At 40.7% G+C, this 14,602-nt stretch overlaps 1 protein-coding gene across 1 annotated transcript in view; it reads right to left on the reverse strand.

Annotated features, from left to right (window-relative positions):
* Positions 1-14,602, reverse strand: part of PDIA6 (protein disulfide isomerase family A member 6) — a 39,620-nt gene that overhangs the window by 9,350 nt on the left and 15,668 nt on the right. The window contains exons 5-10 of the mRNA XM_003411886.4: positions 8,391-8,497; positions 3,976-4,106; positions 3,295-3,409; positions 2,613-2,753; positions 588-672; positions 399-471 (exon numbers count right to left, since the gene is read on the reverse strand). Of these exons, the coding sequence (XP_003411934.1) occupies positions 399-471; positions 588-672; positions 2,613-2,753; positions 3,295-3,409; positions 3,976-4,106; positions 8,391-8,497 (652 nt within the window). The remainder of the gene's footprint in view (positions 1-398; positions 472-587; positions 673-2,612; positions 2,754-3,294; positions 3,410-3,975; positions 4,107-8,390; positions 8,498-14,602) is intronic.

Here is a 14,602-nt window from a genome sequence, read left to right on the forward strand (position 1 = left end):
TCTAGCAGAAGGCAGCTATATCACTTAAGTTTTTGCTTGCTAGCCTGGGACCCCAACTGCCATTTAAAATGTGACTTTTTTTTAAGTAAAACGTACACTGGGGTACAATGAAATGTCTTATAAACTTTCAGAATCTAACCATTAAAAGCTGTATATAATAAAGTCGTCTTGTAGTTTTATTACACATGATTTTTAAGATTTAAGAATGACTTTTCCAGTTACTTAAAGATAATTTTCCAGTAACTTTGTAGAGGCTACTTTGCGTCAACCCTTATGTGAATCCATGTTTGTTCTGTTATTTGTGGCCACAGAACAATTTTTCCACATCCTCCCTAAAATAAATCTGTGGTTAAGATAACTCAACTTGTACAGTGAGATAAAAAATTTTAATAACTTACCCCCACATTTTCTTTTTGTATTTGTCTGCCAACTTCAGAAGGACTTCCAAATAAGAATTTCTGCCTGCAGCTCCTGATTTAAACAGACAGAAGTTCTTAAAGGTAAAAATAAAGCAGTCCATGAAACTGCTCTATTTTAGGAAAGTTCATGGCCACAGAACCAACGGAAAATGAGTTTGTCAGTCTTACCAGTATCGAGAATGTGGGGCAGCACAGCCACGACACAGAGCTGATGATCTTCACACGTTTTCTTGGCAATGTCCTCATTAATTATCTGAGGGGACCCAGGAGACAAAGAACTGTTCTAAGTATTGTTTAAAGGTGCACGACACAACACCCAAGCAAAAACTCAGCACTGTCATCTTCACTAAAGAAAGGGATACTTCTTGTCTGCATTAAGGAAACACTAATGCTCTATAAAAGATGTTTATCCATTATGGTAACTACACTAACAACTTCAGTCTTCTCCATGAACATTACATATTCTAAGACATCTATCTGGGGTGGTGGTGGTGAGGTATTTGCATATGTGGTACAATGAGTTCCTTTATGTGGCTTTTTGCCTTGGTTCTTTGGCGAAACTGCTTGAGACATTTTCCTAAGGAGCTGTTGTAACCTTTGCCCTAGTTCTTTGGAGAAACAACTTGGGGGGCCTCCCAGGTTGCTTTCTACCCCAGAAGGTTGTTAGTTTTTCCCAGAGGAGGCAGTCTCTGCTGGCAGAAAATGTTACCCTCTGAGTTGATTGACAGCTCACGGGTAATCGAGAATTGGCTGAACTCTGGTCTGGTGAGGGAGGCCTTGCCTTTTAACTGATGAGGATTGAGATACATAAATGGCTGGCATGCACAGGTTTTCAGAGGCATCTTGGTTGACAGGAGCCAGCAGGCAAGTATGTCCTTGGACATGGAGGGTCCTCCCAGGCCTGGTACAAAAAAAGCTGCAGCTGATTAAGACCTGGGCTGGCAGAGAAGCAGAGCCATGTGGGAACAGAGTAGTCCTGCTATACTGGTGATGACCTGGGCCAGTTAGCAACTGGGAGGCACTGAGTGGATGAGTGAACTGCTACACTGTCTATGAGCTGGGCCAGTCAGCAGCAGAGAGGCTGATGGCAGGGAGGCCAGAAGCAGACAGCCTGATGGCTGAGGGGCCCAACTGTGGAGAACTGGTGCTAGGAGAGCAGCAGCTGAGGCAGCTGAGAGGGCTGCTACACTGGCTATGAGCTGGGCCAGTTAGCAGCAGAGGCCCGTGGTAGACAGCCTAACGGCAGAGAAGCTGGGTCCACTGATCACCAGAGGAGGGTAGTGGTGCTGGCTGAAAACAGTGTTAGAGCTGTTCCAGAGAGAGCTGGTCTGCTCCATCAGCCTTTTTGCTCTGAGAGCTGTCCTGGTCAGAAGCTGTACTGCACTGTAGAAGACAGAGAAGTGCTCTCCACTTCGGGGACCCTTCCCGATCTTGCCTGTGGGCTCCCTGACGCTAATCCCAAGCTGTTCCTGTGACTTTCAAGTTGATCCTGAACCTAAGTTGTAGCCTGTTACTTCCTTAATAAGCCACATGACTGTGAGTATGGTCTGTGAGTTCTGTGTGGCTATTGCAATGAATTATGGAACTCAGCAGAGAAGTAGGGAGTACCGTGGGGGTGTGGCTAGTGTCAGAAGTAACGGAGAAGTGCAAGGTGGAGATATACGTGACCTCTGCTTCCTAGGAACCAGCTTTGTGCTGATCCTGATTCTTCTGAATTCAGACAATTCATTTTGCTCTATTACAGTATATACACATAATCTCTGAAATCAGAATGCTTGGGCTCCTATCGTGGCTCTGCCACTTATTATTTATATGAGCTTAAAAAAATTGCTTTAGGAAGCACTCCATGCCTGTTTCCCATATGCAAAAAAAGGGATAAAAATGGTATCTATTATTTTTCATGTAAATGAAAACAATCTAGATGAAAGCATCGGAAAATTACGTGGCTATGTGCACAATAAACACTAGTTATTATTTTGAGAACGATAAATGAAAAAGTGACTGGATCCACTCCATTTTTAAGAAGCTTAGGTACATTTTTGCTCACAGTGCAATTACTTTACTGCTAAAAGCTATGGAAAGAAGCAATTCATTAGGCATCTTTTCGCCCGTTTGAAAGTTCAAATCACTTTAGTATTTCCCACTATCAGACAGGGAAAGCCTTCCTTACTATGAACGATTTAGCTGGTTTACCTCAAGCAGCTCAGGAGGTGGGGCATTATCAGAGAACAAATCTAAGGCCCGTGAAACTATGTCAGACTTTGTCCGACCGCCATCATAATCCACAGGAGACTCGCCTTTCTGAAAAATCTTGATTGTAGGAAATCCCCTAATCTATTAAAAAAAAAAAAAAAAAAGCAGTGTACAATGTAAAAATAACATTAATTAAAGACAACACAATCTTTATTGTTCCTAAAACCACGTTGGAGGTACTTTAACAAAAACGTTTCAGTGTGCATCAATGTCAAAGGGCGACACACACAGGTAGTGTCCATCGGGGAGTCTCTAACAGACCATGAAGGTTAGCCAAATCTTACTCAAGCCCTGGGCCTACAGTTAATACAATGTATCTGTTCTCAAACAAATGGGTCACCTTTCAAAAGCCATATGAAAACCCTGTGGAAACTTGGGCAAGCTGAGCTACGTTAAGAACACAGAAGTAGTGTGATGTTAAAAAACAAAAATAGGACAGCCCTTAGTTCCAGACTGAATAGTTTTGTCAATAAGGTGACTTACGCTAACCCTCACATCCTTATTTACAGACTGGTTGAACACTTCCCCTCCTGCCCCATAAGGAGGCCTGGAGTACCAAATAAGGAAACACTCGAAAATAACACGTACTTTACAAAGAAATGAGGCTTATAAATACACTCACCCCGTATCGGCTGGCTAGGACCTGATTAACTGTAGCATCTACAGCTGCTAGTTTCACTTTTCCTTTTGTTTGATCTTTTACTTCAGTAGCTGCAGCAGCCCATTCTGGCTCTAGGCTGTGGAAAAAGATATACATTTTAAAAGTGCATTTCAACTCAAAGCAAATATATTTTACGTAGCTTTTTGTCCAATTCAGATAAGTCACACCTGGAAACCATACTGTATGTAGCTTCACAAACTTATGATGCTACCCTTCACACTTGGTTTCCAATCCTTCATTCAAAAAAAAAAAAACAAAAAACCAAACCCACTGCCATCCAGTCAATTCTGACTCACAGTAACCCTATCAGAGTAGAACTGCCCCACAGGGTTTCCAAGGAGCGCCTGGTGGATTCGAGCTGCCAGTCTTTTGGTTAGCAGCTGAACTCTTAACCGCTCGCCACCAGGGTTTCCTTCCAATCCTTCATTACTTCCCCCAAATCTGGATCCTACTCCCTTGTTAATTCTTGAAATGATAAAAGGAACTCTAGGCACTAATGCTAAGGCTTAACATTCATTTAGAATCAGTTTTTCTGCAGAATATCTTGGAGGATACCTATTATCCATTTCACATCTTTGAAAATGAACCAAATACATGCACTACAAGTTCACTGACTTAAAAGACTCAGTGAACAACACTTACTTTTTGCAGTGTCCACACCAAGGAGCATAAAACTCAACCATCCAAACATCTTCACTCTCAAGGACATTTTTATCAAAGGTGTCGTCCGTCAGTTCAATCACGTCTTTCTTACTTGAACTTTCACTTCTGCCCTGTTATTTAAGCATATGCAAAATCTTAAATTACAACTTGGCCAAAAAGAACACCATTCCAATTATAACTCTGTGTGTGTGTGTGCACACACAGAGGACAGAGGTATATATGTATGTACCTACCACTCAGTCTGTCAGTTTGTGTCATACTGTGGTGGCTTGTGTGTTGCTGGAAGCTATGCCACCGGTATTTCAAATACCAGCAACGTCACCCATGGTGGAGCTTCTAGACTAAGACTACGAAGAAATACCTGGCAGTCTACTTTTGTAAAAAATTCGCCAGTAAAACCCACGCTGGGGATGACAAGTTGAAGAATGGGGTATCACATTCATAATCAAAAAGAACATTTCAATATCTATTCTGAAGTACAATGCTGTCAGTGATAGGATAATATCCATACACCTACAAGAAAGACCAGTTAATACTACTACTATTCACATTTACACACTAGCCAAAGATGAAGAAATTCAAGATTTTTACCAACTTCTGCAGTCTGAAATCAATCAAACATGCACTAAAGATGCACTGAAAATTACCGGTGATTGGAATGTGAAAGTTGGAAACAAAAAAGGATTGGTAGTTGGAAGATATGGCCTTGGTGATAGAAACGACACCACAGATCTCAGGAAAGAATTTCACAAGACCAATGACTTTTTCGTTGCAAATACCCTTTCTCAACAACATAAATGGCGATTATACATGTGGACCTCACCAGATGGAACACACTGGCATCAAATCTACATATGTAGAAAGAGATGATGGAGAAGCTCAATATCATCAGTCAGGGCAAGGCCAGGAGCCAGCTGCAGAACAGACCATCAATTGCTCAACTTTAATTGCAAACTCAAGTTGAAGAAAATTAGAACAAGTCCGCGAGAGCCAAAGCATGACCCTGAGTACATTCCACCTGAGTTGAGAGACCATATCAAGAATATATTTGACTCGTGAACACTAATGACCAAAGATCATAAGAGTTATAGAATGACATCAAGGACTCCATACATGAAGGAGGCAAGAGGTCATTATAAAGAGAGGAAAGAAAGACCAAAACGGAGGCCAGAAGAGACTCTGAAACTTGCTCCTGAATGTAGAGGATCTAAAGGAACAGAAGAAATGATCATGTAAAAGAGCTGAACAGAAGATTTCAAAAGGTAGCTCGAGAAGACAAAGTATGATAATGAAATGTGCTCTGACCTGGAGTTAGAAAACCAAAAGGGATGAACACACTCGGCATTTCTCAAGCTGAAAGAACTAAAGAAAAAATTCAAGCCTCGAGTTGCAATTTAAAGGATTCTATGGGCAAAATATTAAGCAACGCAGGAAGCATCAAAAGAAGATGGAAGGAATACACAGAGTCACTATACCAAAAAAAATTGGCCGACCTTCAACCATTTCAGGAGGTAGCATATGATAAAGAACCAACGGTACTGAAGGAAGACATCCAAGCTGCACTGAAGGCACCGGCAAAAAACAAGGCTCGAGGAACTGCTAGAATACGAATTGAGACGTTTCAACAAACAGATGATGTGCTGGAGGTGTTCACTCGTCTATGCCAAGAAATTTGGAAGACGGCAACCTGGCCAACTGACTGGAAGAGATTCATGTTTGTGCCCATTTTCAAGAAAGGTGATTCAACAGAATGTGGAAATTATTTAACAATATCATTAATATCACACTTAAGTAAAATTTTGCAAAGATAATTCAAAAACAGTGGCAGCAGTGCATCGACAGGGAATGGCCAGAAATTCAAGCTAGATTCAGAAGAGTACATGGAATCAGGGATATCACTGCTGATGTCAAATGGATCTTGGCTGAAAGCAGAGAATACCAAAAAGATGTTTACCTGTGTTTTATTGACTATGCAAAGGCATTAGGCTGTGTGGATCATAACAAGTTATGGATAACAATGCAAAGAACAGGAATTCCAGAACACTTAACTGTGCTCAGGAGGAACCTGTACATAGACTAAGAGGCCGTTGTTCAAACAGAACAAGGGGATACTGCACAGCTTAAAATCAGGAAAGGTGTGCATCAGGGTTGTATCCTTTCATCACGTGTGTTCAATCTGTATGCTGAGCAAGCAGTCTGAACAGTCGGACTATATAAAGAAGAATATGGCATCAGGATTGGAGGAAGTCTCATTAACAACATGAAAAATGCAAATAACACAACCTTGCTTGCTGGAAGTGAAGAGGACTTGAAGTACTTACTGATGAAGACCAAAGACCACAGCCTTCAGTATGGATTACACCTCAACATAAAACCAAAAAAACCAAACCCAGTGCCGTCAAGTCGATTCCAACTCATAGCGACCCTACAGGACAGGGTAGAACTACCCCATAGAGTTTCCAAGGAGCACCTCATGGATTTGAACTGCCGGCCCTTTGGTTTGCAGCCATAGCTCTTAACCACTACGCCATCAGGGTTTCCCCTCAACATAAAGAAAACAAAAATCCTCACAATTGGACCAATAAAGTATTATCATGATAAACAGAGAAAATACTGAAGTTGTGAAGGATTTCATTTTACTTGGATCCACAATCAACGCCCACGGAAGCAACAGTCAAGAAAGCAAACAACATTATGCACTGGGCAAATCTGCTGCAAAAGACCTCTTTAAAGGGCTAAAAATAAAAAGCAAAGATGCCACTTTCAGGATTAAGGTGTTCCTGAACCAAGCCATGGTATTTTCAGTCTTCTGATATATATGCCAATGTCGGACAATGAATAAGAAGACCGAAGAATAACTTGTATCTTTCAATTATGGTACTGGCAAAGAATATTGAATATACCATGAACTGCGGGAAGAATGAACAAATCTGTTTTGGAAGAAGTACAACCAGAATGCTCCTTAGAAATGAGGATGGTGAGACTTCGTCTCAAATACTTTGGACACGTTATCAGGAGAGACCTGCCACTGGAAAAGGACAGCATGCTTGGTAAAGTAAAGGGTCAGCAAAAGAAGGGAAGACCCTCAAGGAGATGGGTTGACATAGTGGCTGCAACAACGGGCTCAAGTATAACAACTGTGAGGCGCAGGATCAGGCAGTTTCATTATTGTACACAGGGTTGCTATGAGTCAGAACTAACTCTGTGTGTGTGTGTGTGTGTGTGTGTGTGTGAGAACATTAATCATGTCCACATCTTAAAGAAGTTTTAGAATTTTTATTCTTCAAGTAAAAACTATTCAATTGAAATTGGGGGCATTCCTTAATATTACTATTTTTACATGGTCAACAGGCTACTTTCAATAAAGACCAATATATATAAGTATAAAATACATCATGTACTTCAATTGTATCACCTGCCTTTTTTAGGAGAAACTTTAATAACACTTTTAGTAACACTGTTCTATTTCAGATCCAAGCAAGGATTGTTCTTGCTTTATCTCAGGATGCTACAGATAACTGCAATTACTGTCTTTTCATAAATAAAGTCCCCTAACATTCACAAAAGCTAAAAATAACATTTAATCCTTTTCTTTTGTCCAAGAATTTTCTTCAGTACTAAATCACAGTATTGTTATATTGCTTCCTGTTGCCTGGGCAAATAACACGGGGATTACAAAAAAAAAGGAGACAACCATGCTCATTAAATGTCTAAGCCTGGAATAAAAGACAAGACTGTGAAAACTTTGGACACATTTTACAGCTATACAAAGAAGCTAGCTTTTCTAGTTTTATAAGCGTGAAGGGCCACCGTAAACACAGACATACACAATATGTAAGAATTTAATGCCTTTTCACGAGCACATACGGGCATCATGACTAAGCTGCATCATTCCCTATAAAGGCATCTACAGTACCAATCCACGAATGGGAACCTCTTTCTCGTCCTCATTTTCCCTATCTATTTATGTAGAATTTTCTATGGCTTTTGGGCCAACTGCCACATACAGGCCAAAGGTTATCCAAATTTCATCCGTGTTCTGTCCTGACCCAGCACCCTTGGCTGGGAGCTCTTTCTCCTTCTGCAGTCCAAACTTTTCTATTTCACCTTGGCTGTAGGAAACCTATTTGGGGGCCTGGTTCGTGGCCTGCAGTCACGGCAAGATGCCCCAGGACTGACTGGCTATGGCAGTGTTGACTGACAGGAGGCCACAATGAGCAGGCGAGGTAGCTCTGACTCCCCCTGGGGTCAGCTGACCCAACCCCTATTCTTTTTTTAATGTAAAGTTCACCAATTAAAAACTTTAAAAGAAAAAACAAATGATCTTCTACCAGAAGTCTACATTCAGGCTTCAAAAGTATCACACACTAAAAACTGAAATGATGGAGCCTTACTTGTTTTCCAGAACTATATCCACCACTCCTTCCCCCGAGGCGATCCTTTACAAGCTGTCTTACAGCACTGAGAGCGGCATCTACAATGGCTTCAGCTGTTCTGCCACCTACAGGAAAACAAAGGACAGTCAGACGGAGCGATGGTAGCGGGCCACCTTGCCGTATTTATTGGTTAGCTTCAGCTGATGTTCAAACCGATCTAACACGTGTGTATTTAGGACAGAGTACACTTTCCCCCCAGGACGCATCTTGTGCTTGGAAAGCTAATTCCTCTTCTTCCATTTTCTGTTATTAGTGTGAGCAAGAACTTCCTGCTCACTTGTAAATACCACCTACGAATGAGAAACGGAGAGTAATCCACCAAATCACTACTGAGTATATGACATGTACGCTGAAGATGAAGAAGCTTATTATCAAGTAAGGAAGACAGGGAACTTTCTAAGTACAAGTACCGAATGAGGAAAATACTGTTTCTGTGAGACAGTGGATAGGAAAGACTTTGTGGAAAAAGAGGTACCTTTGAAGCCAAGTAACTGGAAAGCAAACCAGGCCTCTTTTTTGGGAAGACATGGACATCACGCTGGAGCGTAGAGATAGGTAAAGTTGGGAGTCGGCCTAAGGGGTTTAAATGTAACCCACAGGATATGTGGAGTCAAGCTTTCTAGAACAAGGGAGGAGCATAATGATTCAAGTGTTCTAGAAAGATCTTAGGTGACTGCATTAAGTGGCCTTAAGGGTAATGGAATAAAGGCTTGAATTTCAACAGATGAAATAAGATTTTAGAGTGAAAGATAGTTAGGATGAATTATTAAAGATGTAGAGACCTGAACAAAACTAAGAAAGTTTCGTTTTGTGTATCATCCTGGGGAAAATTAGTTTGCCAAACTACTGAACAAAAGGGTATATTTTTATACTAAACATATTGTTAAATTATATAATATCCTATACCATGGCCTACAGTAGCAAGATACTGAAAACAACCAAAATGCCCATCAACAGACTGAATTCAAAAGAATACTGTAGAGCCATTAAAAATGATACAAATGTATATTTATTGACATAAAGATATTCACAATATGCTGAATGAAAGAAACTAGATTATAAAACAGTATTAAGTGTGAAGTACAACTTATTTTTAAAATGAAAATATACTCATTAAAATGCTTATCTACACTTTTAAAAAATCCTAAAAATATATACAAAATGCTAGCAGCTGTTATGACCGGGTAATATAATTTCCAGTGACTTATCTGCAATTCCCGTCTCTTATCAAGGCTTGAATATTGAAAAACTTCTAATACATGTCCATAATACAAAATCGAAAAAGTACGAAGGGCTGTATAATGTAACACCTTTCTTCCGCCCTTCTTTGATTCTCAGCCACCAAAGCATCATCTCCAATTTCTCACGTATCCCCCTCCTCCTTCAGAGACGGTCTATTGAGTTACAAGCAAGTGTGGTGTGTTTTCTTTCTGCACAAATCAGAGTATGCTGTGTCCACTGCTCTGCTGCCTTTCTATATTCCCTGAACAATTTACCTCAGAAGCTTCCCAAATCACACAGAGGACTGCTTCATGTCTTTTAAACAGCTGCGTGGTATTCCACCACATGGATACATGATCATTTATGTACACAGGCCCCAACTGACCTATATTATTTCCAATCTTTTTATTACAATTGAGGGTTCAATGACTATCCCTGCCTGTATTTGTGTATGTTTGCCAGCTATAAATTTATCTGCAAAAAATATTTCTAGAGGTGGACACAACTGCCAAGACAAAGCATACATGCTTTTTTTTTTATTCCAATAGGTTTCTGCAGACCAAATCGCCCTTCACTAATAACTTACCTTCCTCCCAGCAACAGATGAGAGTACCCATTTCCCCACCCTCACTAAAAAAAGAAAAAGCTCTTCATTTGATCATGCTTTCTGGGTGCCAATCCTTCTGAATATTCTTGCTATATTTGAGGGATTTTCTCAAATAGTTGTCTTCCCCTTCGATTCTCAGCTTCTTTTGCACCTAGGACAGATCTACGCCCCTTCGTTCAGATGTGCTGCGCCAGACTCAGAAGTCAGCAACTGTGAGGGAGGCCCTGGGTGGAACCTGCTTTGCTGCAAGTCAGGCAGCGGTTTCCTCCAGTGCTCAGTTAGAGCGGGAATGGGTGCCAGTGGTTTTCTCGTCACAAGAGTCTTGATCCTAGAAGATTATTAGCCTTGAGCCAGGTTCTCCAGCTCTCTCAAAGCATCTGTGAATGGTCTGATGCCTTTTAATAAGCTTTTCTACTGCTTCATCAGCCATTCATTCACTTCTGCCATCCTGGGGCCAGCACCCACTATTATTTCAGGAACTCAAGTATCTGTGGGTTGTCTTAATCATTAAGAATGACTTTCAGGGTTATAAATTTAGAGATCTTTTTTAGTTCTGCTGCCTCAAGACTTGCATCACTGTAAAGGTCCTCCAATCAAAATCTTTAAGAAATCAATTCCTGTAAGTAAGTTAATCAGTCAAAAAACCTTTCAATGACAACCTACTGCCCTAAAGAGTAGGGGCAAAAGCAAATATTCTATTCAAAAAAACTTAAAAGGAGTATTCATCTTCATCTGAGATGAGACACTCACCCCCCACTCAAAATATTTTAAAAAGTCTCGAGAAAGATACAGAGAAAGGAAAACAATCAATCAGATATACTGAAGAGTTTATTAGTTGTAAAATACGTTGAAGTCTACAAGAGATGATGAGCCATGAAGTTCTTCCTTACTGACAGTATAAATAAGAAAAAAAAATTATAAGAACACAATGTTTCAATACCTGAATATTGTTTATGTACCCTATGAAGCCATCGTACTCTGCACACATGGGATCGCCCTGAGTCAGAATTGACTCAATGTCAACTAACAACAGGTTATGGTGTATGTGCCAAGCATCTCATGAAATCAAATTGTCTTCAGAAGACCCATGAGAGAATAAAAACAGAACATGCCCATTGTTGTAGCTGCTGAAGAAGAAGCCAAAGAATAGAACAGTGGAGCTAAGACTGTTTGTCATCTATCCATAAGCTATTTCCACCTTCACCCAGAGCAAGAGAGCTCCCCTTTGCTAGGCCCAAGGTTGTCTGGAATAAATTCTACAATTCCCGGCCTTCTCTGCACCCACTGGTGAGCATGTGACTAACTTCCGAATAACGGGGTGGAAGGTGAAGGGTGAATACAAATTCTGAGAAGTATCCTTCACTTCCCCTTTCCTGATGGCTAAAATGAGGACACAATGGCTACAGTTCCAGCTTAATCTTGAACAATGAGATGGCTTTGGAGATGGAAAACACACATGGCCAAGCAACAAGAGTCCGGATCCCTGATACCATGAAGTAGCATGCCAGCTCTGAATGAGAGACAGAAATTAACTTCTGTCTTTCCTAAACAGTTATTAAGCTAACTGGCTCTCAATCTGAATTTAATCCTAATATAAGAGTAAAAACCCTGTATTTAACCTCAATGAGGCAAGATGACAATAGCATTTGAAGTCTGCAGAAAACTATACACTCAAGAAAAAAAGTCCGGTGGCTATTAACTGACATGGAAGTATAAGGAATAATATACACCATGAGGCTATCTTCAGAGTTCACAGACAGGAACTTCGATAGTATCTCTTTAGAAAGTTTCATCTTTCTTTTTTTAAAATAAAGTTCTCTAGTCAAATTGTCCAGAAAAAGCTAATAACTTTTCAGAACACTTCAGACCTGACATCAGAAAGAAAATACAGTATAGCAACACTAAGATTGTGTTCAGGTAGTCTCAGTCAGGGAGGCAGAACACGATTATCAAGCATGTCACTTCCATAACACAGCTGGGCAAGCCCGCAACATAAAAACTGCCTACTGCTCCTTAGCGACTTCAGTTATCTGCATCTTCTGAGCCAGTGCCCCTCTCTGGTCTCTATCTGAAAACACACCGCATCAAGAAACACAGTAGATGTGTGGTAATGAATCACCTTTCCAAAACGAAAACAATTTGGCCTTTGTTCTTGGTTCCTGAGAGACAGCCTTTGGAATTTCTTTAGTAATTGAGGTGCTTTTATTATCTAAAATCTCCACACCACACCTGAGATTTGTGGTAATGAGTGGGACTGGCTAGACCAGAAAGACCACCTGGTCAGGAGGTATGATGTAACCTTGCATGCATATGTAACGAGGTCTCAATCCTGATTAGATGATGACTGAGACCAGTAAAGGCCCTGCACCTGGAAGTTTCCTTGTTGGCAAAGTGAGGATGGATGACATGCTGTCTTTGGGATATGGAAGCTCTGTGCTGGGAACCCGCCCAGACCTCGCCCATGTGTCTCTTCCTTATGGTCCTGATTTGTATCCTTTCGATACAATTAATCTGTAATTATCAAACTCAGTGGAGTAGTGGGAGCCAGGCCCAGGGGAGGCCCCCAAGCTTGCGGCTGGTATCCTGAAAGGGTAGCAGGAAAACCCCAAATTTGCGGCCAACAGATCAGAAGTAGGACTGTTGTGTAGACTCTCGGGTTTGCAGGTGGCATCTGCCTATTTGGAGTCTGAAGGACAGTGTCCTTTTAACTTGTGAGCTCTGATCTAGCTCTGGGTGCCAGGGTCAGAGAGGGAGTGTTGTGTGGGTAGCTGGTGTCAAAGATGACTAAGAAGTAGGAAAGTAGTGGGGATTTGATTAATCTCCATTGGATTTATGGTGATTGTTACCCACAAATTAGGAATAAATATTGGAAATTCTTTCTCATCTTAGACTAGGGGTCAATATACCCAAAAGGGCCAGACTGTAAATATTTTAAGCACTGCAGGCCATACTGTCTGTTGCAACTGCTCGACTTTCTTGCTGTAGTGCAAAAGCAGCCATGGACAATATCTAAGCAAACAGGCATGACTGTGTTCCAAAAAACTTTATTTTCAAAAACACGCAGTGGGCCAAATGTCAACCTCTGCTCTAAACATGCAATTTTTACAAGTTAGCGAACTACAGCAAATTATTATTCCAAAGCAGAAAAGCAGGTGTTTACTCAAAAAAATGAAATTGAACACTCCATAGAACTTTAGAGTTGGGGAGCCTAGAAGAAATGATGTATCTGAGGCCCAGGTGGTGCAACAGTTAAGCACTTAGCTGCTAACCGAAAGGTTGGCAGTTCAAGCCCACCTAGCGGCTCTTCAGAAGAAAGACCTGGCTATCTGTTTCCATAAATATTACAGCCAAAAAGACGCTATGGGGTACTTCTATTGTGTCACATGGGGCAGCTATGAGTTGGAATCAACTCAATAGCACCCAACAACAACAAAGGCCTTCTCTCCAAGTATTCCGACCCTTAGCTTAGAGATGTACAAAATACGATGACATTTACCAAGTATTTGTCTCATGTTTTATGTGTAATATTTCAATTAAACTTCTTTACAGATAAGAAACAGATTCTGAATGATTAAGTATTTTGTCACAAAGCAAAAGTGTGGTGAAGCTGGCAGTTAGGAACAGGCCAGTGCTCACACAACACAGATTTTGTACTCCCTTCCCTTTCCCTTTTCTGAGGATTTCTCTATCAGCTGGATACGAGACACCAGTACGGACACTACAGTAACTCTTTGTTTCGCTATGATGCTGATTCTCCACCTCCCTGCAAGCCTGCACTTCTCACATACAGCAAAAAACTAAGACGTCAGACTCCAAGTTCTGTTACTTACAGGTCCCATGTAACAAAATCTTCTTGAAAAAAATTAACTGATTAAATTAGCCATAATTTAAACTTTAAATACTATTATGGTCGATATTTTTATTAGAAGCATGGATCTGACCCAACCCAGCAATTCTGAGCTTCTTCAATACAATGATCCACTTGGGGTATCTTGAACAATACAGCTGTTCTATAAAAGGACAGTGTGACTGAAATAACGTTTAGCCTTGGGAGCCTGGAGCCAGAATTCTGTCAGTTACCTCACCGACTCATAGCAGGTATTCACAATTATATACAGAACAGGAAGAATTTACTTTACGTACTATTAGTAGGAGACTAAATAACAGCCTTAATATTCAAATGCTGTATGTTTAGAAGGCATAAAGATTCATGGGCAAAATAACCCGTAACAACATCAACAGATAATTTAAAGTGACTCTTGGATTAGACGATCTTCTTTTCCCATGTCAATGTGCTCGACCCTTCTCCTTCAGTAAAGTGGAAACGTTAGAGCAAGAATAT

This window comes from Loxodonta africana, chromosome 12 (genome assembly GCF_030014295.1).
Source record: "Loxodonta africana isolate mLoxAfr1 chromosome 12, mLoxAfr1.hap2, whole genome shotgun sequence".
Classification (NCBI taxonomy): Eukaryota; Metazoa; Chordata; class Mammalia; order Proboscidea; family Elephantidae; genus Loxodonta; species Loxodonta africana.